General features: G+C 46.8%; 1 protein-coding gene across 1 annotated transcript; it reads left to right on the forward strand.

The window, feature by feature from the left end:
* Positions 1 to 1,113: 1,113 nt before the first annotated feature.
* Positions 1,114 to 26,329, forward strand: PPP2R2D (protein phosphatase 2 regulatory subunit Bdelta). Its single transcript, XM_034062031.1, has 10 exons — positions 1,114 to 1,267; positions 1,550 to 1,642; positions 12,569 to 12,666; positions 15,898 to 16,063; positions 17,220 to 17,332; positions 20,153 to 20,330; positions 21,145 to 21,309; positions 22,701 to 22,870; positions 22,958 to 23,049; positions 24,355 to 26,329. Exons 1-10 carry the CDS (start codon positions 1,261 to 1,263, stop codon positions 24,632 to 24,634), a joined length of 1,362 nt encoding a protein of 453 aa, XP_033917922.1. The 5' UTR covers positions 1,114 to 1,260; the 3' UTR covers positions 24,635 to 26,329.
* The last annotated feature ends 1,404 nt before the right edge of the window (positions 26,330 to 27,733 follow it).

A 27,733-nucleotide genomic window follows, 5' to 3' on the forward strand; every position in this document is an offset into this window, starting at 1 on the left:
TTTGTATCTCCCACAGCCAACCTGATTTAGGAAACACACTTAATGTTTAAGACACAATACAGACCTGTTACCTTCCTAAGCACTTAGCTCTTAAAACATTCCCATTATACCATCTTCTGAGGGACTTAGAGGGGAAAAATAAAACAACATAGGGGTTTGGGGGAAAAAAACCAACAAAACTAATTTTGCTTTCTTTTTGCTCTTTGGGATTTAGGGACAAACATTTCATCTTTACAGCTCTCAGTATCTGCACCTAGCTTGAAAAAAACTAAGAAAAAATAAATTATAAGAGACCAAACCTGAATGAGGCCTCAGTAACAGCTCACAAAGGGGCAGGAAGCTGTTCCCTGTGAGGGTGCTGAGGCGCTGGCACAGGGTGCCCAGAGAAGCTGTGGCTGCCCCATCCCTGGCAGTGCTCAAGGCCAGGTTGGACACAGGGGCTTGGAGCAGCTGCTCCAGTGGAAGGGGTTGGAGCTGGAGGAGCTTTAAGGCCCCTTCTAACACAAACCAGGCTGGGATCTGTGATCCAGGCACAGGGATGGATGCTTCCTGACCACCCTCAGTGCCCAGGTGTGCACAGTTACCGCATCAGGAGACACAGCTGCTCTCTGACCGCACCGCGGCTCTCTGCCCACCGGGCCTTCAAAACCGGGCAGGGCACAGGCCATTAGCTGCCCGTCCTAACGGGGCTGTCCTCGCTGAGCCTCCGCCGGCCCCGGAGCTCAGGCCGTGCCTTGCGGGGTGTGGAGCCCGGTGAGAGCCCAAACAAGGATCACGTTCATCTCCTTAGGCAGCCCCACAATTAAACCTCGGGGGTGAGCGCGGAGGAAGCAAAAGCAAACCAGGCGGCGCATGAACAGGGCAGACCCCGCGGCCATGGCGGCCCCGGCCCGCCGCGCCCCCTCACGTCAAGGTGCGTTCGTAACGGTGAGTTCGGAGCCCCGCGTTCGGTGCCTCCCTCTCACCGCCCGGACGGAGCGGACCTCCCCCCCCGCTGCGGTGGCTCCGGAGCCGGCCCAGCCCCACCGGGGCCGCTGTGCCCCGGTACCGAGCGGGCCGGGCCGGGCCGGGCCCCGCCGCCTCCGCCGCTGAGGGGAGCCGGCCCGATGACGTCACCGGATCAGGCCGGCCGGCAATGGGCGCCATTTTGAAACCCCGAAGCCTCCCGCGGCGGCAGCTCCGTGCGGCGGCTGCGACCCGCTCCCGGCCGGCGCCCGTCCCCCCGGCCCCGCCGCCTCGGCCGCACCGGCACCGTGCGACATGGCAGGTGAGGCCCTGCGGCCCTGCTGCGGCTCGGGGGGCCGCACACCGGCGGGCGGAGGCCGCTGCGGAACCGGGGCGGAAGGCCGCACCGCGCGGCCCCGTGAGGCGAGGGGGGGGCATGGCGGGGAGCCGGGTCAGGCCGCGGGGAGCCGGGCCGGGCCGCGGCTGGGGGCCGGGCGGTGGGGCCTACTCGAGGTCGGGCCGTGCGGCGGAGGAGTGGGCCCCGCCGGGGACGGGGCTGGGCCCGGGGCTCCGCGGCCCTCACCGGTGTCTCTCCCCGCTTCAGGGGTGGCAGGAGGTGGAGGCGTCGGCGGCAGCAACGACTTCCAGTGGTGCTTCTCCCAGGTGAAAGGGGCGATCGACGAGGACGTGGCGGAAGGTAAGGGGAGGGCCGGGCCGGGCTGCGGGGGAGCCGCCACCACCCGGGTGTCCTCTCCCGGCATCGGTGTCACGGCCGCGCTGAGGGAGCCGGGGCTGCGAAGGGCAGAGCGGCTGCAGCATCTCCTCGGGCCGTGCCCCAGGCTCGGAGCACGGGTGTGTTGCAATGACTAAGCTACTGCCTGAGCTCCCAGTGCAGCGTGCTGCTCTTTGCAGGGGAGCATAATAGAGAAGACACGGTGGCTTCTTACAGTTCTTTAGTGCTAATCACTAGGGAGAAAAAGGTAATGACAGCGATAAAACACAGCGGGGAGGGGGAAACATGAATGGAGTCTGTCAGGCTCGTCAAGTTTTCCTCTGACGTAAAGAGAGCAGCAGAGAGTAGGTAGGTTTGTCATTTGGGCTTCATTTAAAAAGCAGAGTTTAAAGGTTTCCTGCAGCTGTGAAGAGATTTCAGTCCCACTCGTTACATTTGGGAGCTATGAATAGCCGTGTTTCAGTAGGGAAAATGGGCACACCTTTGCATGGCTCTCAAACTTTGTAAGCACAGCATGCTTTGTAGTGATAGAAGCTAAGGGGAATGTTTTAACTGGACAGAGCCTTTTTCTGTAGTGTGTAGAAGCAACATGAAGTTTTGCTCAATTTTGATGAGAGTTCATTTTTTTCCCCTAAATTTTTTAGTGTTCAGACTGTTCACGTTGGCAACACTGTCTCTTTAGAAAAGAGGATGTGAAGTATGTGTGTGAAACAATTCTGTGCTGTTTATTTGATTTTACTGCTTTGACTGAAATAGCTGCACATTTTAAGTGAAGCAACTTGCAGTGCCAGTGTGTGATTTGGGTTTGTTCTTCACTGGATGCAGTGAGTATTTTTTTGTAACTGGCTACTACAGGGGAGTTATGCTGATGCTGTTTTCATTTTTATGCCACTTGTTTGGCATTCCATTCAGAATAGTAGCTATGGGAGGAATGGACTTGAAAGCTGCTTGAGAAACAAGTGCTCAGGCTGAGTTGTTGCTCTCTTCCCTTTTTCCTCTCTAAATGTTTTGTCTTCTGCTGTGGTTCTGAAGTTCCAGAATTCTTATGAAAATGGATTGAAGTGGCTTTTATGAGTTTCCCAAGGGGTCCTTTTTTATGATTTAGCATCTATATGACTGAAAATTCTCCTGTACTCCTATGAGCACCTTATTCCTGTGACCACTTTGCAGTAACATGTAGAGCCAGAAAGCTTCTCAGTTTCAAAACACCAGCATGTCCTAAACCCAGTTTAATTGTTTAAGTGTGTAACAGGACTCTTCAAAGAAGAACTTGTATTACCGATGAGACACACCACTAAGGCACAGTGGTTAGTTAGAGAGAGGAGAACTCTGGTTTGAGTAACTAGGAGTGGTAGAGGGAATAGTGATGACAACACGCAACACTTTTACCCTGGTTTTTCCCAGGGTAAAGTTCCCAGATGCATGTTATTAATGTGACTTCTCCTGGAGTGAGGGCTTCAGATTGTGTGTGATGCTGCTACATGTGGGGATTCTCATTTTCTCCATAGAAAACAAATACAATTACTCAACACCTGGTTTTGCACCATTGATGGAGTTTGGTTTTCCTACTGGCAAACAAGAACTACTTGCAGCTTTTGGACTCATTGTCTGTTTTGGTTTGTGGACTTCCCCATTTGGTTTTTTTTGCCTTGACATTGGAATTAAGTTGCAATATATTTGCTAGTAATTAATTGCCTGAATTTGATTGAGCAGTATGCAATAAGAGTGTAATTGCATTTGTAGTATTTTGTCCCCAGTTGAACTTTTTACCCATTACCATCTTCTAAAACATCTTTAAACCATCTTTTACCAAGCTGCACATCCAAACCTATGTGATGGGTGACTGTTGCCTTGCTGCAAATATTACATAAAACCCTGGGAGTTTCCTGTAAGGTTTTGTGATGGTGAAAACTTACAATTTCTATAAATATTTTCCTCTTCTCTGTTCTGTGAAAAAGCAGCTCTGTAGATGCAGACAACAAAGTACCTGTCAGATGTATCAAATGCAGGTTTTTTCAGACTGTTCTTACAGACAATTCAGTCACTAGGTGAAATGACAAATCCTGATAGTCAAGCACTTTAACCCAAAGTCACTTCTGTTTAAAGTGTAATTCTAGGATATCTTTATATTATATTCAGTGGTTGTTTCTTGCATGTATTGCTTTGATACACATTCCAACGTGGCTATGCCAGATCCCTGCAGTTGGGTGTGCTGCTGCCATCTTCATACCCAGGGTTTTTGAACTAGGTTGCTAATGTGTATATCACTTTGTCTCCTCCTTGTCTTCTGTGTGTTCCCTTTCTGCACTGAGTAATCTTTGAATCTGTACAGTGCTCTGTGTAAAGAAGCAGAGCAGTGTTTGTGTGCCCAGTCTGGCCACCTCAAGCAGAGCAGGGATGATGATACTGAAATGCACCAAAGTTGAATTGGATTCAAGGAGGAGGAATAGGAGATAAAACATACTGAGACCATTTAATTTAAAACTGTGGTAATTCTGTTGTTAGTGTAAAACCATGTGCCTACAAAACCCCTACTGACCCATGGAACTTGTTATTCCTGGATTACTTGTTTTGGTGGAAAGTACCTTTCTAAATGCAGGAATATTTTTAAATTATTACTTCTTACTGATCCTGCTGCCTGAGACCTCATCGATTTTGAGACTTAAGTGTTTTGTTTTGTATGTTCAAAACTGCTCTGTTTGGGTGGTTGGTTTTAGGTTGGGTTTGGTTTGTTTTTTTTTAAGCAAGCAAAATCTAGTACAGTTTATTAAATAGCTTACAGATATTTCTAATTTCCTTGGGCCAGATGTGCATATAGTCCAGGAGCACTTCTGGATGTAATTAATGATGTATTTTATATATAGAGAGAATGAGAGAGAGAGAGAGTGGCACTTTTGGTGTCAGTTGTGCCAGTGACAGACTGGAACTGCTGGGTAGAATGTCTGCTGTTCATCACACTGGGAGCCAGTGTGCTGTGGAGATCATTGTGGGTTTCCCATTGCAGACACTGGGGTTTCTTTGGGCTTTCAAAGCAGTCAGTGCGGGGTTTGGGATTGAGACAAACCATTCTCTTCTGTAAATGCTGGTTAGATACATCTTCCTGTTCCAGCCACAAGCAGTTTTAAGGGTATGGTTACTCCAGTAAATGAAACAGGTATTGCTTTCCTCTCAGAGCTGCATCAGCTTAAGCTTCACCTGCTTTAAGTGTGGGGTTTGAAACCTTTTTGTGAAGCAGCTGAGTGTAAAGCCTGGTTCTGCCCATGAATGCTGTACGTGGTGCCCCTTGGTAGTAGGCAAGAGCTCCTTGGAAGCTTCAATTCATTAACTTGAGGATGAACCTTTGTAAAGTATTTCACATGGGCAGAACTTCTGTTCTTCAAAATAAGTTGTCATTGACATTCAGAAAACCTGCCTTGGATTTTCTCCTTGTTCGAAAGCTTCACATTTCCATTTAAATATCAAAAATAGGGACTGTAGTGATATGACAAGGGGTAAAGGGTTAAAACTTAAACAGGGGATGTTTAGATTGGATCTAAGGAAGAAATTCTTTACTGTAAGGGTGGTGAGGCACTGGAATGGGTTGCCCAGGGAGGTTGTGAATGCTCCATCCCTGGCAGTGTTCAAGGCCAGGTTGGACAGAGCCTTGGGTAGCATGATTTAGTGGGAGGTGTCCCTGCCCATGCCTGGGGGTTGGAGCTTGATCATGTTAAGGTCCTTTCCAACCCAAACTATTCTATGATTCTGTAAGTACTGTTAGGGTTTTATAAATGGTCCTCAAATAATAATAGGTATAGACAGCATTGATAAAGATACCTTGTTATTAGGTGAACAAGTTCTTTGCTCCTCCTTTTAAAGCTTGTTACAGTGCTAAGCAAGTCCAGCTCAGGAGTTTGTCAGAGCACAAGTAGGGAAGAAACCCACGATTAATAAGAATACATTGGACACTAATCCTATAACTGTTCTTAAGTCTGGATACAAGGGATTTAAAAACACTTAGTGTTAAATCATCTTTATAAGTCAGTGGTTCAAAACTCTTCTCCTGTGGGGCTCAGGAATTTAACTGGCCTGTTCTTGCTGGTTTTAAAGCAAATTCTGGCACAATTCCAGACTTAAACTATTCCAGAAGAGGCACAGCTATCTGACATGTGCTTAAAGCTGCATGGAAGGAGTGACAGAACTGGGTGATGGCTTTTAAGATTTGTTTTCTGTAAACTGGAAAATATGGTAATAATGGCTCTATCATTAGGCCATGTGTGTGGTCTCCTTTCATTGTAAGTAATGGGCTGTAGCTGAAGATGGAACTGGACAGAAGGTGGGTGTTTAAGCTGTGTTCAGGTTTGCTTTTTTTCCCCTGAAAAGCAGGGTTCTACCACAAACAAGACCTGAGATACCTGCTCTTGTCCTCCCTAAAGCATTATGTGCTGCTCCCTAGTAGCAGTGTGCTTTGCCTTGATCCTCTGACAGTTCACCACATCCCCACTGCCCAGAGGACTGATGTGAACATTCTGAAGAGCCCCCATTCCCAGCAGGGATCAAAGATTTTGAAGTTTCCTTCATCTTCCCTTCTCTGTGTATGTTGTATGTGGTGATCTGCAGGATATAGCTGATACTGGCTCTGGGAAAGGTTTTTGCTGGTGTTTAATTTGTAGGATCACAGAATGGTTTTTGTTGGAAGGGACCTTAAAGCTCATCCACATCCAGCCCCTGCCACAGGCAGGGACCCCTTCCACTGGAGCAGCTGCTCCAAGCTCCTGTGTCCAACCTGGCCTTGAGCACTGCCAGGGATGGGGCAGCCACAGCTTCTCTGGGCACCCTGTGCCAGCGCCTCAGCACCCTCCCAGGGAACAGCTTCTGCCTAAGAGCTCAGCTTAGTCTCCCCTGTTCTGGCAGGTTCAAGCCATTCCCCTTGGCCTGCCCCTACAGGCCCTTATCCAAAGCCCCTCTCCAGGTTTTGCATCATGTCCTAGCTCCAGCAGCTCTACATCTCTCTTGTGCTGTTGCCCCAGAACTGGATCAGGACTGCAGGGGGTTCTCCCCAGAGAATCTTCTCCCTGACCTGTTGCATACACTCTGGGGCTGGAGGCCCAGCACATGGGGGGGGGGCAGTTCTGGGATCAAACACACACTGAAGCCAGGCTGTATTGCTCTGCAGGCAGGTTTGACCTGTATGCATGTTGTATGTTGGTTTCCTATTGATGAAAGTTGTCTTAATGTCTCAGGTAGACCACTTTAATCTCAAGCCATTGTACAAGTCATGGTCTGAGACTTTGTCTTCACCCTTTATTCTATGACACACTATTACTTAAAAATGTTGTTCTCTGCCAGTAGTATATAATAAGTGTTCTTTTGAATTCCAGTCCTGTCAGACAATATTAAAACCAGGGTGTTAGCCACCTGAAAGTAAATTGCACTCGTTTACTGTCTTACAGTCACCATCTCTGGAGGCATCTAAAATCTGTGTAGATGTGGCACTTAAGGACATGGATTAGTGGTGCAGTTGGCAGTGCTGGGTTAATGGCTGGACTTGATCTTAAAGGTCTTTTCCAAACTAAATTGTTCTGTGATTGTTAATATGTTAATGTATAATATGTAGGTTTACTCTATATAATTAACTCTGGAGACTAAGGTGTGTTGTGTGTGAGGAATACAACATTAGTAGACTTTTGGAAGCTTCTAGCTTGTAATTGCTAGACTACTAATAGTGAGAAAGCCCAGATGTACAGGTGAATAGTTATGCTTTAAAAGACAAAGCTCCAGGTGATCTTCAGGCTCCACAGAAGTGGTCATTTGGGGTTTCTGTGGAGAAGAGACTCTGCCCTGCAGCCATCACACAGGGAATTCAAATCTGGAATCTTTATGATGGTGTCAGGTTTTGATTCCTGTTTTCCCTGACGCGTGCACACCCTGAGTTACTGGACCTGCATGGGCAGGAGGAGGAACATGAATACAGGTAGAAAAATGTTTAGCATATCTCTCCTTTTTTAAAGGGAACCAGGAAGTTTACAGCCGAGGTGGAGACCTCAAAGGCAGTCAGAAGTGCTTCATAAATGTCTCATTTCACAGTTGAAGTTCACCCATAGCTTTTGCACCTGGCATCTTCTTTCTGACTTAGATGCATGACAAATTTAGCACAGTCTGGTCAGAAAAGCTCAAGGGTATAGGGTTGTGGGCACTAAGGGGAAAACGTTCTCAGTACCAGGGGAAGATGGCAAGTGAAATATTAACAGAGAGGAAAATCCTTTCGAAGACTAAGCCAGAACAGGCTGCAGAGGAAGGCAAATTGCCAGGTGTAGTTGGGTGACAGTTTAATGTGTGAAGCTGCAGGAGTGTGTATCACTGAGTGATAAACAGTTTGGGTGAGCAGTGAGTGTTACAGAGTTGTGGGGTGGGAATGCAAAATACAACACACTGAGTGGTGGGAGTACAGAAGTTAGGGCAAGTCCTTACAGCCATGTGTTACTGTGTGCACCATTAAGGCTGCTGCTGTTTGTCTCTGCAGTGCCAGCAGGTTATGGTACCTTTTGATACAGTTCCCACATGAGCTGTCACTATTGTGCCATTTGTGGAGTATTTTAACATCTGGGGGAAAAGCTTAAAACTGACAAAACTGCTTTAAATAAAGAAAAGACAGGAAAGTGAGTGCTGCAAGTGGAAGAGATTTACCCATCATGTTAAGACTTTTATTAACTCCTATTAAGGTACAGTAAAAAGCATAACAAGGAGCTACATAGAAGCAAACCTAACAGAATCACATAAATTCTTTAAATATACTTCCAGTAGCAAAAAGCTGATTGGAACTGCTGTTCTGAAGGGGAAAAATTAATACTGAGGCAATGGGTTTGCACCCAGAATGCTGGACTGTGTCATGAATATCAAAAATAGCCTCCACAGTTGCTTTTTACTTGCGAGAAAAGGCACAGAGACAAGTGTGAAAGTAATGTTCATTACTACTTCCTTTTCTTGCTGCTTTGCCCTTTCTTTGTACTAACATCAAACTGTGTATGTTAAACTAGGGGAAGATGGGGGAATTTAAAATGTAATTCAGAGGACACTTCCAGCACCAGTTTATGATCTGGTTCCACTCAAAAGGAAGTGCAAATTGAGCTCCAGGAGGGAACTGAACTAGTTCTCCTTTGGGAGAGGCAGACTCCTGTTGCTGAGCCAGCAGAACAAGCCCTCGGTTTGGGTGATTGCTGGGGAGCACAGGGAGCAGCTTGGGGACGGTTTGACACCTTCCGTTGCTGCTTTCCTGCCCGGTGTCAGCAGCTCCGCTCCGGGCAGCCCGGCCACAGGAGGGCTCTTGTGTGCAGTTTGCCGAGGCCCAGCAGCGGCTGCTGTGCTGGGCAGGCAGCGCAGGGCCCAGCGTGCCCTTGGTTGACCTTAGATGTGCTCGATAACTCAGATCCGCTCAAGAAGCAGGGTTATTTCAGGCCCTGTTAAACTCTGCCGGGTACTTCATGGTAGTTCCTTGGCCTGCAGCACAAGAGGGACCTGGAGCTGTTGGAGCGAGGCCAGAGGAGGCCATGGAGCTGCTGTGAGGGCTGGAGCAGCTCTGCTCTGGAGCCAGGCTGAGAGAGCTGGGCTGGGGCAGCCTGGACAAGAGAAGGCTCCTGAAGGGGAGACCCCAGAGCAGCTCCAGTGCCTAAAGGGGCTGCAGGAAAGGTGGAGAGGGGCTTGGGACAAGGGATGTAGGGACAGGCCAAGGGGAATGGCTTGAACCTGCCAGAACAGGGGAGACTGAGCTGAGCTCTGAGGCAGAAGCTGTTCCCTGTAAGGGTGCTGAGGCGCTGGCACAGGGTGCCCAGAGAAGCTGTGGCTGCCCCATCCCTGGCAGTGCTCAAGGCCAGGTTGGACACAGGGGCTTGGAGCAGCTGCTCCAGTGGAAGGGGTCCCTGCCCGTGGCAGGGGTTGGAGCTGGAGGAGCTTTGAGGTCCCTTCCAGCACAAACCAGGCTGGGATTCTGTGATTCCAGATTCTGATGTTCTGGCTGATTTAGGAGCATAATTACCACTTTACCTGCTTCCGCACTCTCAGCTTCCTTCCCATCAGCTGTAGGAGGCTATGCAATGTCTCCTGCAGCTTTTTCCAGCCCTAGAATAAAACCCTCTGTAGAATAACAATGTGTCAGAGGGAAAGGTGTGCCACCTTTGATCTTTCTGACAGGCACAGAAGTGTTCATTCTAAGTTTAGTTCCCACTGGCAGTCTCCCTTACAGTTCATGCCAGCTGCCTGGCTCTGGTCCAGATCCAGTCATCTCCAAGCATGAGCCTCCTCAGGATGTTTCATCTCTAGGACACATCATGGAAAAAGGTGCTGTGTGTTAAAATATTTTCCAAAGGGAGGGGTGGGACCAGTTTTCTGATACGTGTTGTTCTGTCTGTGTGTGTGCTGAATGTGAAGCAGTGTGTTGCCCATTACCTGTTTGGAAGATGAAGTTAAAATCCCTTGGAAGTTGGATCTACCCCCTTTAGGTGGTGTTCCCCAACAGTGACTGTCTGACTTCCCTGTTCTGGGGAGTGGGCTTTTGACAGAAGGCTGTGAATAGCTTAGAAGAATGAGAGGGAAGCTGATGCTGTTCATATGTAGTTGGTGCCAGTCCTAAGCATGAGCTGCTGTACACATTCATCCGGGTGAACTGTGCAGCAGTGATGCTTTCCAGGGTTTGAACCCAAGCAGCAATGTGCAGCCACTTTAGAGAGGAATTGTTCACGGGTGCTACTTTTAAGCATCTAATTTAGGTGTTCTGGATCTCTTGGCATTTCTCAATACGTAAAGAGAGCACAGGTGTCAGTGTTGGTGTCAATTAGAAGCACCCAGTATGAATCCTTTGTGGGGTTAAGTTAGTTTGCAGGTCTAAATTTGCTGTCATCTCTGAATCCTAACAAACAGTGGTCTCTGTCCCCCTTCGTTCCCCATTATAACAAGCTCAGGAAGCTTTGGAGGTTAGACCTTAACAGGATTATGGCAGGAATTTTGTGGTAGAGGGAGATGATGGTGGTGTTAAATGGTTTCGAGTACTTGTACTCTATTTTGGAGCATGTGTGAAAGTGTACAGGACAGTCCCCTGAATCACTGAGGGTGGTTTCCACTACATTATTATAAAGGTGGATGTTTGTAGCTTTCTCCTGCGCTGGGAGGATGTTTACTGTCAGTGTGAGTTACTTTGTTAATACAGAGAAAAGGATGAAATAGGGAAGGCTCCAGAGGACCTCAGATCAGTTCCAAGTGTTTAAAGGGGCTACAAGAAACTTGGAGAGGGGCTTTGGACAAGGGTCTGCAGGAACAGAACAAGGGGAATGGCTTTAACCTGCCCGAGGAGAGACTGAGCTGAGCTCTGAGGCAGAAGCTGTTCCCTGTGAGGGTGCTGAGGCGCTGGCACAGGGTGCCCAGAGTAGCTGTGGCTGCCCCATCCCTGGCAGTGCTCAAGGCCAGGTTGGACACAGGGGCTTGGAGCAGCTGCTCCAGTGGAAGGGGTCCCTGCCAGAGGCAGGGGTTGGAGCTGGAGGAGCTTTGAGGTCCCTTCCAGCACAAACCAGGCTGGCGTTCTATGATCATCCTGGTCTTTATCAAGATGGCATCTTTTCATAACCTTTGAAAGAAAGATGATTATAAAATCAGATGTGTCCAGAAGCAGGTTAATAATGTGGTAGGGAAGGCTGGGATACAGCTGTAGAAGGTTGTTATTTATTTTTAATATTTATTTTTAATCTGAGAAGGTAAATTATTAACTTTATGCACTAGGAAAAACTTTTCATGCACATCTGTTAATAAAAGATGAAATATGGATTATATATTGGGAAAACTGCTTAGGCTTGTAATTGTCTTCCTCAAAAGAGTGGGGGCTTATTGAAAGGTATTTAAGACATAAGCAGTTTTCATCTACTCTCCATTTGCAGATTCTGAAACTAACTGGTATCATCTTGTTCAGATCTTGCATCTTCTCTACCTGCACCATCCTGTGAAGCCCTTGTGTGGCCACAAGCACCAGCCCGGATGAGTGTGTTGAGGATGAATGTTTACTCACTATCGGATGCTGAGTGCTGTGTTGGTTTTGTTACCATATGCCTGAAGCCTGACAGACGTTTACAGCCCCTTATCTCTGTGTCCCTTGGTTAGAGATTAAGGGCAGTTATTTCTTTACTGCCACCTCCAAAGATTTATTGTGGTGAGCAGTGGTGAACCAACACCGGTGGTTCCCAGGGTTCAGTCCCAAGGGCACCTGACTCAGTTTGAACTGGAGGTGCTGCTCTGTTTTACTTCACTCTCCCGTTCCTTCAGCTGCAGTGAGCCTTGCCTCTTGTTTGTGGTGTTTGTGCTGGTGCTTCTGCAGACTTGGTTTGGGAAGCTCAGCTGGAAGCATTGCCTTTCTTTCCTTCTTTCACCCCACCCTGGCAGCAGAGGTGGATGCCTAGCTCAGGGTCCTGAACTAACTACATGAGTACTCAGTGTGAGGAAAGGCAGGTATGCCTTGCCCTCAGTGGGAGCAGTGCATGTGCAGTGGTGCTCCAAAGCAATACCAGTATCACAGGCGAACTGCTTCCCACAGGATTTATACTTGGGTCTGCACAGACTTCCCATCTCTATTACGTGCTTCAGCATTAACTGGTAACAGACAGAATACAGTCTGGATTCCTAAAACAATATGTCTTCCCTTTTATGATTGAAGGCCCTCAAAAGCTTAAACTGAGAAATGAGAAATTGCTTTAGATTATAAACCTAAATCTAAAAGTGTTGTTAGACTCTAAAACATGGCTTAGTGTCTGGATATGATGATGTAAATGAAGGAGTTGTGTTGTTGCTTTAATACAAGTAGTAATTTTGTGTTCAAGTCTTGAAACATCCTGCTTTGCTTCCACATTACAGTGCTGTTTGTTTCTGTTCTGTTTACAGCTGATATTATTTCAACAGTTGAATTTAATTACTCTGGTGATCTTCTTGCAACAGGAGACAAAGGTGGCAGAGTGGTTATATTTCAAAGGGAACAAGAGGTCAGTGACTTGAAAAACAAAAGTGCTGTTACTTTGCTGTTCTTGTGTTGCACTGTCTCACTTCATCTTTCCATGCTGTGAAGTTTCAGTGGTTGATGGCTTTCCCAGAAAACCTCAAGTTAGCCAGATCCCTGAATACCTGCCCTGTGCTGAACTTGGGAGGTTGGTTTGTGGTAGTGAAACCACCCTCCACCCAAAAAAGAGTCCTCAAAATCCAAGGGAGTTCTTCACATCTGTATCTACTGTGCTCTGTATCATGTTGCAGAGTTGCCTCTGGACTTTCTTCTGAACTTTATACCTGGCCAGGCTGGTGTAAGGCAGGCTGAGAGAGATGGGCTGGTTCAGCCTGAAGAAGGCGAGACCTGAGAGCAGCTCCAGTGCTTAAAGGGGCTGCAGGAAAGCTGGAGAGGGGCTTGGGACAAGGGCCTGTAGGGACAGGACAAGGGGAATGGTTTGAACCTGCCCGAGGGGAGCCTGAGCTGAGCTCTTAGGCAGAAGCTGTTCCCTGTGAGGGTGCTGAGGCGCTGGCACAGGGTGCCCAGAGTAGCTGTGGCTGCCCCATCCCTGGCAGTGCTCAAGGCCAGGTTGGACACAGGGGCTTGGAGCAGCTGCTCCAGTGGAAGGGGTCCCTGCCCGTGGCAGGGGTTGGGAGTAGATCAGTTTTAAGGTTCCTTCCAACCCAAGCCATTCTATAAAATTATAATGCCTTTGAAGATAATGAAAGAAAAGCTCATGAATAAGGATCCAGGTTAAGCTGCAAGGACAGCAGGGTGGGATAGTTCAAAAACTGAATAATTGATCTGATATATTTCAGGATTTTATGAGTCAAAATCAATGGGAACAGCTTCTCGAGGAAATGCTCAAGCATTTTCAGTTCAGAGAGGGGAAGCCTCATCCTCTTGCAATGGCACACTCTTGGCTGGCTCCTCACAGTGCTGCTCAGTTGTGTGATAGCACTGTAGCCTCTGTTGCCCATTCACCTCTGCAGAGCCATCTCTGAGCTTTTTATATCCGGAGAAATAATGTGTATTGGAAACGGGCACTAAATGCTGAAAAGTATTCGTCATGCTTTATCATGTCTGTTAGAGATCTGGAGTTGTGCTCTTTAAACAGTCAATGTTCCACGCAGGTGTTTTTACCTCTGCTCATCCACCAAAGTACTTGTTTATCCTTTCCTTTGAAGAGATGATGAGAATTTAAACGTTTGGTTTGCTTTGAGCTTTTCCTGGGTCAGAAATACCAAAACTAATCCTGGAATTTTAATTCAGCTCATTTGTGCATGAATTACACTGATTTTTTTTCAGATGCTCCCATTTTTTTTCCATCCAAATCCTACTTCTTTAGCGGTGTGGCTCAGCTGATGCTCAGTATATTGCAGTGTCCCATATTATGTATCCAGTATCTCAGCTTTCAGTATATTGCATTTCATGCTCACTGTGATACTATTTATAACCCCTTTTACCAAAGGTGACTTACTGTTTTACTGTGATCATTTGAGAGGTAGTGACATGAAAAAGCTGCTGAAACTGTGCCCTGCTGCACCTAGACAGCTCATAGCTGATGGATTAGTTCGTCTGCCCTAGAGACTGAACCAAGGCCCAGAGAGATCAAGGTCAGAAGTGTCCATCTGCTCAGGATCTCTGACTGTTTTGATGTGTGTTGAGTGGAGCTATTACTGGTTGGCTTTCAGCTGTTCTGTAAGTCAGAACCCAGCTGGGGGGATAAAACACCACCAGTCACACTGTTTACTCAGGAATATTCAGGTGTTCTCTGGAGCACATGCAGACTGTAGGGAAGAGTTGGGCGTAAGTGTTGTATCTCTTGGCATGTGTAAAGCTACATAAGTCATGGAGTGGAGGAATAGATCTCAAGTGAGTAAATAAAACCTTACAACCAATATTTTTCAACAGTGTGGTTTTTAACTAGGCCAACTAGGTTACCAACAACTGAGGGTAGTTATAAAATTCACTATGATTTGGGAAAGTGGGCTGAGCTCTTGTACATCACGCCCTGAACTCAGACATCACTTCATTCCAAACAGCTGATTATTCCAATCAAATATGTGCGTAAAGAGCGAGACCACTGCTAGTGCCACAGCTTGCTCAGAGCTTGGGTGGCTGTAAATGATGCAGAGTGACATTGAGCAGGGTTAGCTGGGAGCATCCTATTCAACATTTGGAAGAGTGACAAGTAAGGAATAATAATGTAAAGTGCCAGCATTACCTAAAACTCCATACTTGTGAGACAGTGCAGGAAAACCTCTCCCTGAAGTAACCCTACCCAAGTCACTGTGTCAGAGCACAGACTGGTCTGGTGGTCTCTAGGCCTGTGAGTCCCACTGTATTTCCTGCCCCCAGTCAGGGTGCAGGGTGGGCTTTCCTGCTCTGCTGCCTGCCTGCCTCTGCACAGGAGTGATCTGCTACTTCTCCAGCATGTGGTTTCCAACTGTGTTTGGGGAGCTTGTTTTCAGGAATCTGGGCTCTGCAGCTCTCCAAATGTGAATCAGCATCTCTCATTAACCCAGTTGAAATCCTGATAACCGACTGTCCCAGCTCTGATACTGCAAATCTGTGGATGCTCGTGATCTCTGTTCCTTGCCACCAAATGAGGATCATACAAAGTTGTCTTCTAGTTCTGTGAGAGAAAGATTTGTCAATGTATGTGTAATCATCTTTGGGAGACACCATGATGAGCACTATAGAATGACTTAGATGAAAATGTACTAATTCCAGCCTTCATGGTTTTTTGACAAACAAAAACGTTTGTCAAAGCTCAGTTATAAACCTTGATACCACTTCTGAACACAGCAGGCTTTAAAAGGGTAGGAGAGGAGGTAGATCTAGTGATCTTATTGATCTTGCTGTGCCTTCAGCACGATGACTTCTATAAAAACCATATTCAATTACTCCATATCCTGTGTGCTTTTACATTGATTTCCTGTTCTGGAAACCCACTTTATATCCATATTGTGGTGATTTACAGGAATGAGTAAAAAGAAAAGGATGGGAATAGAGATTGAGGAGCAGAAACTAATGATGTGGAGTTGGTGGTGTGGGACTTTAAGTCTGTGTGCACTCTATTGATGCTAAACTAAGTATCACAGAATAAAAATGTAAATTCAAGATCTGTTGTAAAAGTTTCTACTTGACAATTTGTAGTCATTAGTTTGTATGTGCAGTTCCTAATGAACTCATGACACTGCTTGCAGCTGATGTTACTGTTTCCTTGCAGAGTAAAAGCCGTCCTTATTCCAGGGGGGAATACAATGTTTACAGCACCTTCCAGAGTCATGAACCTGAGTTTGACTACTTGAAAAGTCTAGAAATTGAGGAAAAAATCAATAAAATTAGGTGGTTACCACAACAGAATGCTGCTCACTTCCTGCTGTCTACAAATGGTAAGGACACCTCATTTCTGCACAGAGGACTTTGTCATTGGAATATTCTCTCGGTGGGGGGAGTGTCTGTGGGGTTTGGGTTTGGTTTAATGTGTTCTCTGTATGTAAAGTATGATGTGTTTGTAATACTCTTAAGTACTGATGTATGAATGTAGAAATGAGGAAGCAGCAAGAGACACAGTTCCAGAGCTGCCTTCTGGGGACAGACAGACCATGCTGTCACTTTACATACCCTGTTACCCTGCTGTTAAGTTTCTATATAGATGGGTTCCTGGTGTGCTGAGCTGTGGCAGAAGTCTGGATTTGACTTCATCATCCCAATTTTGAAATGTAATTTTTTAGGATCCTGATGAATTTGTAACAGTTAAGTTTGGAATGGAAGCACTGTGGTTACAGTCTTTTGCTTTCTATATGCCAAAACATCACATGTGCTTTGGAGAGCAACTGTTTGAGAAAGACAACAGTCACTCGAGGAAGTTTATACCATGTTCACTGTGTGCTTGTAATATCTGCACAGCTTCCATGTATTCTAAGTTGGGAATGATGAGCTTTTATACGCTTCAGTGCTGTTTCTGGTTTTCCCCAGTATTTTAGCAGTGGGTCTTATGTATTGGGTTGTTTCATTTTGATGCACCATGGAGCAAGCTGTAAATGTAACTAGAGAACTAGGGACATGGTTTAGTGGTGGCCTTGGCAATGCTAGGTTAATGGCTGGACTTGATCTTAAAGGATCTCTTCCAACCTAAATGATTCTGTGGCAAAAGTTGCTGTTACTTTCAGAGAAATATGCCTATTCCTAAGAGTTTGGATCACTTTTTGCCTTGTGCTTAAATGACTGTGTAAGTGCTGATATCTGCCTGTTACATGAAACTGTAAAAGCAGGAATGACTGTTGTCTGCTGCACTTCGAAACTTAAATAGCCTTAACTTTGATAATGGTTTCCATGTATTGGTTCTGCTGAAGGCACAGAGTACCTGGGGTGGACACACACACACATGGACTCTACTATTGGTGTTTAAAGGACCCCATCTAGGCCCTTCCTGTTGCACACAGGAGAAACCAAGACAGACAACCAACAGCCACTCTGCTGCCTCTGTGGTTTAGTGATTTTACTTGCCTTAAATTCATTCTCAAGCATGTGAATTCTTGTTTTTAGATAAAACTATTAAATTATGGAAAATAAGTGAAAGGGATAAAAGAGCCGAAGGTTATAATTTAAAAGATGAAGATGGAAGACTGCGGGATCCCTTCAGAATCACAGCACTGCGGGTACGTGTCTGCTCGCTGACTTCTAGTATCTCTCTGCATGTACTTCCCTACCTTTGCCCTACCAAAGTGCTCAGCTGCAGGGTAGAGATTAAAAATGGTTTGGTAGGGGTCACTGAAAACACATACTAAAAATAGAGACACTTCATTATATGTATGTAGTTCCCCTGGAAAACTTGAGGCAAACTTTTATTGTAATATTATATTATTGGCTTCCCAATAGTTTGTTGGGTTTTGTTTCTTTTTTCTTTGAACATTTTAGCCTGTTGAAAATGGATTTGAAATTTAAGCTGTTTTTAAAATGAAAATATTTTGTTAGAGAAGCCTTTGTCCACATCAATATATTAGAATTGTAGAAGACAATGCTGATTTATTGACAGCAATGAAATATAACAATGTTGTTATTCAAGCCTGAGAACACAGCATTTTGGGGTATCTCTGGCTGGGGCTGCACTACTCTGTGCTCAGTTCATAGCCAGCATGGATCATCCTGCTGTGCTCTTAATAGTCTGATGTCTCAGTGCAACAGAAAGGAAGTGCAGAGACTGCACATTGATTTCAGACTCTGACTTATCCTCCTGACCACAGCCAGTCAGCAGAGGATAGTGCCATAGTGTCTGTGCTGGTGTGAAGGACCTAGTGCCCAGTTTAACCTGTACATCTTCCTCAAGGGCTGCTCTGAAGTGGGCTTGTAGGGCCTTTTTCTTGGGGGCCCTTGTGAACTGGGGAAGAATTTAGCTCTGATTGTATTGATAGTTCTTCCCCCTCAATATTGTTGAGATTTAACAACTTTGGTCTTTTTTTCTCTAAGAACAAGACTCCAGTGTAAGCAGAGTGCTGAGTGTTCTGTGGTAAGATAGAAGGGGGTTGTGTTAGTGGCAAGTTCTGAGCATTTGGAAAACCTGTGTATCTGAAGGATCCTGACATTTCCCACTTGCATAGTGATGCCAGAGGTAGGATTAGTGCTTCAGACTTGGGATCATTCAAAGCAGGAGCTCAGGCAGTGAAATTGTGTGGGGTTGAGGGTGGTTCTTGTGTTTTAGGTGGTGGTTGTTGCCATAAATAGGATTTGAACTGAGGCTCTCCCTACTTTCCAAGCCAGTGCCACTGCTGACCATGCCAGGAACACTTGTGTGATGAGACAGGAGAATTGCCTAATAAAAGTAATGGATTAATTGTAACCATTCTGTTTTGATGTAAACAGACAGATACAAACATGGTGAAAGCAATTGGCAAGCTCTTGATTCTGGGAATTCAGATTGTCTTGAACACTGTCATAACTGTTTCTTCTTGGTTAGATGATGTAATCTGGTGTTCCATGAAATTCCCTGTACTGGAACAGCTTAGGATGTCGTTGGGCAACCTTCTCTTGCTGGTCAGTGAGAAGGAGCTAGAGGGAAGCTTAGTGCACTTGACCCTGGCAGCTCAGCTGCTTGTGACAGGGCACCCGTGTGTTTTTAAAGCTGTTCAGGAGCACAGTGGGGTGTTGTTTGCAAACTGTTCTTCCCAGTTTCACACCCCTCTAAGATGTGGGGGGCGTTTACAGTGCTTGTTCCAAATGAACATGATCTCAAATGTCATAATAAACATCCACCACTGCCCTGTGGGATGAGGTAGGAAGCTGCTGTATTTGACAGATAACTCCTACTGCAGTCAGTGTCTGAGGTGGTGTGTTGGCAGCAGCCAAATCATCATTCATGGGCTGCTTTATTGCTTTCTTGCTCAGTGGGTTTCAGAAGTGTTTATAGTCACTAAATCAAAACAGAAATTAGTGGTGTGCAAGTAATTAATTGCCATCAATATTTATCAACACCCCTATCGTGCTCCCAGGGCTCAGTCTCAAGCCTGGCTCTGTTGATATCAGCTATCTGGATGTGGGGATTCGAGTGCCCCCTCAGTCAGCTTGCAGATGGCAGCCAGGTTGGGCAGGAGTCTTGATCTGCTTGTGGGTATCAAGGCTCTACAGAGGGACAGGGACAGGCTGGATCAATAGGACAAAGGCAATTGAAGCTAAGCAGTGCTTAGTGCTGGGTTCTCTACCCAGGCCACAACAACCATATAGGCTTGGGGCAGAGTGGCTGGAAAGCTGCTCATGGAAAAGGAGCTGGGGGTGCTGACTGACAGAGCTGAACATGAGCAGCTTGTGCCCAGGCAGCCAAGAAGCCAAATGTATCCTGGCCTGTATGAGTACCAGTGTGGCAGCAGGGTCAGGGCAGTGATTGTGCCTCTGCTGGGCACTGGGGAGGCTGCATCTCGAATACTGGGTTCAGCTCTGGGCCTCTCACTGCAAGAGAGGACACTGAGGTGCTGGAGCGGGGCCAGAGAAGGGAATGGAGCTGGAGCAGGGCCTGGAGCACAAGAGATGGGGAATGGCTGAGGGACCTGGGGGTTCAGATGGAGAAGAGAAGGCTCAGGGGGGACCTGATGGCTCCCTCCAAGTGCCTGCAGGAGGATGGAGCCAGGAGGGGCTGGGCTCTGCTCCCAAGGAACAAGGGATGGGACAAGAGGAACTGGCCTCAAGCTGCACCAGGGCAGGTTTAGATGGAGCTGAGGAACAATTCCTGCCCCACAGGGTGCTCAGGCATTGGAACAGGCTGCCCAGGGCAGGGCTGCAGGCACCGGCCCTGCAAGGGTTCACACCCCATGGAGACGAGGCCTCAGTGTCATGGGGCAGGGGTGGCCTGGGCAGTGCTGGGGTAAGGGTTGGAGTCTACAGTCATCTTAAAGGTGTTTTCAAACCTGAATGATTCTGATTGTAATTAAGATCTTCTGAATCAGAAATCATGTTTATGCCAAAACTGACTGTTCTTTTTCATGTTTCAGGTGCCAATCTTGAAGCCCATGGACCTAATGGTAGAAGCAAGTCCCAGAAGGATATTTGCAAATGCACATACTTATCACATAAACTCTATTTCAGTAAATAGTGATCATGAAACATACCTTTCTGCAGATGACCTAAGAATTAACCTATGGCATTTAGAAATCACAGATAGAAGTTTTAGTATCCTTTTTGTTGTTCTCTGTGAACACTGGGGCAATTTGAAATCAAGTGTGTTTAAGAGAATCACTTTAATTTTACTCATCAGAATAGATGTTTGAATCTAGGGATTAAAATAGAGGAGGATTTGGAAGTCTGAAGTTTAATACAGTGAAAGCAGGCTTTAAGATGCTCTCATTCATTCTGAGTGCAAGCATCGTTGCAGTGGAAAACTGCCAGTACAATTATCATTGATAGGTTGATTTCTAAAGAGAAATGGAGGAATTAAGGGAGCATCCTTTATCTGTGGAATTCTGTTGACTTAAGAGTGGAAAGATATGAAAAGCAGCTCCTTTCCAGAGATGTTCCTTTCCAGAGTCTTAATGTCTCTTTAGCTGACATTTCTCTTAAATTGCTGGGGCTCCATGTAGATGATACCATTAACTGCAGCAATAACTTTCAAACCTCCTTGCAAGGCTGTGTGTGCACAGCTCAGGATGCTCTCCTCTCACAAGTCTGCACTTAGGTAGAAGTTGCAGAAATACTGAGTGTTCAATAGGGCACGTGAGGTTTCCAAAGCTTTAGGTAAAGAGAAGTTCAGTAGGAAGCATTAAGAAGGAGGCTTGGGAGGAGCCTGGAATTAACTCCAGCATTTGTTAAAGCTGACTTGGAACATCTAGACTTTATCTGCTTTATCGACTCAAGTCACTGTGTGTAGATGGCACATGGTGGAAATTAAGATCTCGCCCTGGTTTTCTACATGGTATGTTAGCATTTTTCAGTAGCCACCTGCCAGAAGCTGTCTGAATGTGAACTTGCCTTTACAAACCCCCTCCAGATATTGTAGATATTAAGCCTGCTAACATGGAGGAGCTGACAGAGGTGATCACTGCTGCAGAGTTCCACCCTCACCACTGTAATGTGTTCGTGTACAGCAGCAGCAAAGGAACCATTCGCCTATGTGACATGCGGTCCTCAGCACTCTGCGACAGGCACTCCAAGTGTAAGTTGGGATGAGTCTTAGCTCCCGGGCTTCTTGCTTTGGTTTCATGCAAGACAGAGTGTGCAGGTGTTCTGCTTGTAAATGACTATGCCAAGTTCTGCTTTTTGGTAAAGAGCATACGAGGTAAGGGGTGGTAGTTTTGTAGAATGGAACATTTTAATTGTCTTGTTCTAGGCCATCACCAAGCAGAAGTGTAGCATGAGACAATTGACCATCTGACTCTGCTCCTGTTTACCCATTTATGCATCATAAAGTGATGGGAACAAGTGCTTTTGGCACCAGTGAGACCTGTCTTCTGTCCAGACTCAGTCTTGGTGCTTCTCAAAGGTATCTGCTTATCAAATGCCAGTTCAGGGCAGTTTATTCACCTTTGTGCATTAGAAACTTTGCTGATGCTGCAAGAATCCATTTACTTCATGACATTTGCAGCTCTTAGCATAGACTTAATTCCTAAGGCCACATGCTGCGCTTGAAGTAAGTTCTGCTCTAGTCTGCTGAGCCACTTAAACTTCCATGGGAAAGGAAAGCTTTTGTATTGAAGCCGTAAGGATAACTGCCTATGCCTTGCACACAGCCTCTTGCTCACAACTGTAGTGCTTGTAGTTTAGCCAGTATCACTAGCCCTGTGGGGTGACATACCACACTGACACTTGCAGGTAAGCTCTGTACAGTGCAGATGAGGTTTTTCTGCTGGTGGAAGGACATATTTGTGCATTGGGAAATGCAGACTGTGAGGCAACTCCATGTATTCGAGTTAGGGTTGCATTCAATTACTTAGAAGCACTTTGGTTTTTACCTGTTTATGACTGAATAACATCCTGCTAAAAGGGATCCATTCAAAAATTAAATCATTCCTGTGTCCTGAAACACTGACCTCAGAGACCAACTCCTCAGTTTAAATAATGCATTTCTTTATCTGCTTTTAAAAGCATACGAACTGCATCTCAAGTGTACATACTAATACTTGAGTAGGTTGTGTTGTACAACTGTTGTTCAGACCTGAAGCAGGTTGTACAGGAGTGTCAGTGCATGGGTCATGCATTAAGGTACTGTGTTTGGGGTGCTGAGGCTTTCACCAGCTCATGTTCAATGTGATTTGTAGCTCAGTTACAATGTTCACTGCACCCATGTGGGGGTGTTTAACTCTTTCCTCTGATGGACTCCTAAAACCCATGAGTTGTAATTTGCTGATGCTGTGCTCCAGTTGGGAATATGGAGGTGGGCATCTAGCATCTGATGACATTACTCAAACAGACATTATTCCTAAAGAGTGTTTACCAGCACCTTCCCTTTAAAAAGCAGCCAGGATGTTGATGTAAAGCTTGGCAAGTGCCACTGGAGGCTGTGAAGGTTGGTGTTGGTTTCATTGTCACTGTGTCTTCTGTCTGCAGTTTTTGAAGAGCCCGAGGATCCTAGCAGCAGATCATTTTTTTCAGAGATCATATCCTCGATATCTGATGTTAAATTCAGTCACAGCGGCCGATACATGATGACAAGAGACTACCTGTCAGTCAAAGTGTGGGACCTCAACATGGAGAACAGGCCTGTAGAGACATACCAAGTATGGTGGTCACCTTTTCTTCAATAACCCTCTTTTCCCTTTCCTTCTCTTTCTTTATGGCTAACACCAATTTCCATGTTCCCAAAGGTTCATGAGTACCTTCGGAGCAAGCTTTGTTCCCTCTATGAAAATGACTGCATCTTTGACAAGTTTGAGTGCTGCTGGAACGGTTCTGATAGGTAGGTTCAGGAGTTGGTTGGAGTTTTGTTTTCCCTTAGCATTAAGGATTTGGTTTCCCGTCTGGAAAGCCATAAGTAGGACTTTCAGGTTGTAACAAAACAGCTATGGCAGTATGAGCTGCCTGTTAAAATGCTTTCAGATGACATAGATGAGACCATGGCAGGTCTTGATCTTGTGTCTGGATGCTTTGTGTTGGCTTCCCTTGGGCATTCTTACTTTGTTGAAGATTGAGTAAATCCGAAACACCTAAACCAGGGACCTGTCTGCAGCCAGAGCTTGCAGGCTCTTCAGTGGAAAGGTATCAGGGTTCATTAGAGTGGTAATAGGATCAGGCTGTGAAACAAGCATTGTCCTAAACCTATCCACTGTTGGAGAGTAAAAGATCCCCCACATAGGTTAGATGGGGAGAGTGATTGAGGAAATCAAATCTCAAAGCTGTGCACAGGGGTCAGCAAAGAAAGTGGCACCTTTCTCCTACACTGCTGCTGCAGAGGTAGGTGGGATTGCTACATGCTGCTTAAGTACTGATTCCCTAAGTGAAGAGCATGAAAGAGAAACCTGGAGAGGGGCTTGGGACAAGGGCCTGTAGGGACAGGCCAAGGGGAATGGCTTGAACCTGCCAGAACAGGGGAGACTGAGCTGAGTTCTGAGGCAGAAGCTGTTCCCTGTGAGGGTGCTGAGGCACTGGCACAGGGTGCCCAGAGAAGCTGTGGCTGCCCCATCCCTGGCAGTGCTCAAGGTCAGGCTGGATGGTAGGGGCAGGAATGACCAGAGGAACACCCAGGGGAGAAGACAGTGGCATGGAGGCAGATGGAACAGAGCAGTGGTGTACATCGGGGGGGAAGAGTGTGATGCCCATCCTGGTCATGAGCTGGGACTGACAGACAGCTTGTGAGTGTGAGAGAGATGACACCTCATAGCAGCCTTCCAGTATCTGAAGGTGGCCTACAGGGATGCTGGTGAGGGACTATTCATTAGGGACTGTAGTGATAGGACAAGGGGTAACGGGTTGAAACTTAAACAGCAGAGGTTTAGACTGGATATAAGGAAGAAATTCTTTCCTATGAGGATGCTGAGGCACTGGAATGGGTTGCCCAGGGAGGTTGTGAATGCTCCATCCCTGGCAGTGTTCAAGGCCAGGTTGGATGAAGCCTTGGGTGCTATGGTTTAGTGTGAGGTGTCCCTGCCCATGGCAGGGGGTTGGAACTGGATGATCTTAAGGTCCTTTCCAACCCTAACTATTCTATGGTTCTATGCTGTGTGTGGCAACCCCTAAGATGTGTGTTCCCTGTCTCTCTGAACAGCGCTATCATGACTGGGTCCTACAACAACTTCTTCAGGATGTTCGACCGCAACACGCGCCGGGACGTCACCCTGGAGGCCTCCCGAGAGAGCAGCAAGCCCCGTGCCGTGCTGAAGCCACGCAAGGTCTGCACGGGGGGCAAGAGGAAGAAGGACGAGATAAGCGTTGACAGTCTGGACTTCAACAAGAAGATCCTTCACACAGCGTGGCACCCCATGGAGAACATCATTGCTGTAGCTGCCACCAATAACTTGTATATATTCCAGGATAAAATTAACTAGGGATGACTTCCCCGAGGACGGAGCCGTCGTCTCACATAGTTACGCTCAGTTGTTTATCTGTAAAAGAGAAGGCCTTGTTGTCCTACCAGTGAAGAACATTGATGCACTTACTTCCCTTTAGCTCCAGGAGAGGATCTGGCCGGGTTTGGAGTCATGGATGTTCTGCTGTCGGGTAGGGAGCGTCAGCCACAGCTTTCCAGGTGGAACCCTCAGAGGCAAGAATGGATGGACAGTGCTCACGAAGGCCAGTGCTCAAACCCAGTGTATTTATTGAAGTCTGAGCCTTCCTTTCCAGTTGATAGACCAAAAATCTAACACCCAAGAAGGAAACGTGTCATGACAGTGTAATTTCTTCTCTCTCACGCTCTTTCTGCTGTAATATTTGGGCCTTTCAGAACATATATTGTGCTTAACGCCTGTGAACATTCCTCCTCTGGCCTTGTCGGGGCTTAGGTGGTTTTACCTTGGAGCACTTAGGTAGGTCTTGAGTTGGGTTCGTAGACAGGTTCCCATGACTATTTACTCAGCACCTGTATCTCTAACCACACCTTCTGGTGTCAACCACTTAATAAAATAACAAGCTATAAAAAGTGTTTTTAAATCTGAAGGTATGTATCCAGTCCTCTTTATTTTTTTCTATTGCATGTCCTGAGATTGTGCAGAATTACTCCGAGGGGCAGATTTGACAGGGTTTGCCCCCAAAACAGTGATTTTTGGCAGACTAATCCAGATGTTTTTGTGCAGTATCTCAGATTCCAAGGTCAGAGCTCCCACAAAGCTGTTGTTCAGTTCAAATTGCACTGGTTTCCTTGTCAAGTGCTCTCTGTACCAAGTAGGAGATTCAGAGGTCGGTATAAAGACGTCCACAGCCTTAAGAGAAAGTGACCAGGAGGGAAAACCAAACGTGGAACACTATTTCTTCTTAGAAGATAACAAATTGAGTTCATTGGCTGCATCTCAATGTTTGCTAGAGCCAAACCTCATGTGCATTACGGTTTTTAACCTTTTTAGTCTTTGTCAGGAAGATAAGAGTTTATTTTAACTACTTGGCATAATGCATTGTATTCCTGTTGCAATTCCAGGCCCAAACCCGACCCCTCTCGTGGCCGTGCCCAGCACTGGGGCATGCTGTGGCTCTGACACCCCAATGGCAGGAGGCACCAAGGCCACGGGCGGGTGTTGCTGTGGCTGCTGGGATCCTGCTCTCCCCTCCTGTTCTTAAGCCTTAGGTACTTTTGTTTTCTCCAAAGAGGCCTAAAATGCATCAACCTTCTCCTCGCCCTCGGACAGGCCGGGTGAGGGCTCCTGCTGCCGGTGCAGCACGTGCTGGTAGCATTGAGTAGGTAGAGATGACACTGGGAATGTGCCTGCACATTGGGAATGGATGTGAGACCCCAACTCACTGGAGGCAACAGCTCCAGTGTGGTTTGTGCTCTGCTTCCTTAAGCCAGGCTCTGCACACACCACTGTCTGTGGAGGGCTGACCCCCCCCCCCATGGGGAGCTGAGCGTCTGAAAGGGGCTGATTGACCAAACCTGACTCTGTACATTGGTTGTGACACTGCTGGAGGCTCCGGGGCCGGGGGTGACTGATGTGTTCCAGGTGAGCCGGTTGTGCCGCACCGGTTGTGCCGCGCTGGGGCTGTACAAAATGTTCACTTCTTTTGACCAAAAAGTTTAATAAATTTTAACTGTTTACGTGGCCTTGCTCTGTGTGTTCAGCCTGAGGGGACAGGGAGGAGCTGGGTGCTGAGGCGCTGGCACAGGGTGCCCAGACAAGCTGTGGCTGCCCCATCCCTGGCAGTGCTCAAGGCCAGGTTGGACACAGGGGCTTGGAGCAGCTGCTCCAGTGGAAGGGGTCCCTGCCCGTGGCAGGGGTTGGAGCTGGAGGAGCTTTAAGATCCCTTCCACCCCAAACCAGGCTGGGATTCTGTGTGTACACCTTTTCCTGCTGTTTGTGAGTGGATGAGCCAGAAGAGCTATCCCAGGGTTGGTTGTTCTGCCAGTGCAAAGGGGGTTTGAGTGCTCTCTGTCTTGGAGCCCTGTCTGTTCATGTGCAGCAGTTCTGTTAGTGCTATTTCTGATCTATGTTCAGCAAATTAAGTGGAATATAACAAGAAGGAAATGATGAAATCTGCTGTTACATAAAACATGATTTCCTTGTGCCACTTGCAATTAAATGGTTCTTGTCAATTTGTGACATTTTTAGCATTTCTTTTTATGTTAAACCCAGATTTTATTGTAAACTGATAACATTTGTTTTTTCAGGTATTTGCCCCAAACAGCCCTTGAGCTCAGGGCTGGTTCAGGAGAATTGGGCTGCTCACATGTGCAGTGCCCTCAGTGGTGACTCTCAGGAAAGGGATGGCCTTGTGTGGTGATGGGGGATCGTGGCACTGGGATACATGGAGTAAGAGGGGAGGATCCATCCCCCTGTGGGGTGAGATCAGACCTGGGCTGTTGCTGAAGTGATGAGGGTGCTGGTGGATTCTTGGTGATGGGTCCATAGTGCCACATTGGCTGGGGCTTGAGTTGTATATCTGAGAGGGGGTCTGTAAACCTGATGGAGACTTGGCTTCTGCTCCACTTCTACTTTCAGCACATGGTCTCAGCTGCTGGAGGGATGCTCAGCAGAGTCTGTCCAGGTGCTCAGTCCTGCCCCAGTCTCTTTGCTTCTGTGTTTGAGAGGAGCAAGAACAGAGAAGGAACCAAGGTGCTTCCTCCAGTCATAGCAGAAGTGTCACAGTGAGTATTCCCTTGGTGAGAGTCTTAAGATGCCTTTAACAATGTCTGTGGTGGTTTCTCTTTAAGCACCAGTAATGGACTGAGAGCCCAGGGACCATCCAGCACAGCCCCTCTGGCAGTGGATGCAAGAACCCCACAGATACAGGACAACAGTGAGGCCCTTGGACCAGTGAACCACAGGGACAGGGGTGAGCTGTGGGGTACATTGTTGGGGTTGTAGCAGTATTCATAAGGAATCTTTGGATGCAATGGTATAAAAATCTTACCAATTGTATTAGCATTTGATCAAATTGTAATTCTGATACCAACATGTTTAACGGCATTTTGGTGAAACTCTGACGTTCAGTTCCAGCTG

Source organism: Melopsittacus undulatus, chromosome 4 (assembly GCF_012275295.1).
Source record: "Melopsittacus undulatus isolate bMelUnd1 chromosome 4, bMelUnd1.mat.Z, whole genome shotgun sequence".
Taxonomy (NCBI): Eukaryota; Metazoa; Chordata; class Aves; order Psittaciformes; family Psittaculidae; genus Melopsittacus; species Melopsittacus undulatus.

Coding starts and splice junctions, on each gene's coding strand:
- PPP2R2D (XM_034062031.1), top strand. Junction 16,064..17,219: donor CTTCCTGCTGTCTACAAATG/GTAAGGACACCT, acceptor TCTTGTTTTTAG/ATAAAACTATTAAATTATGG. Junction 22,871..22,957: donor GGCCTGTAGAGACATACCAA/GTATGGTGGTCA, acceptor ATGTTCCCAAAG/GTTCATGAGTACCTTCGGAG.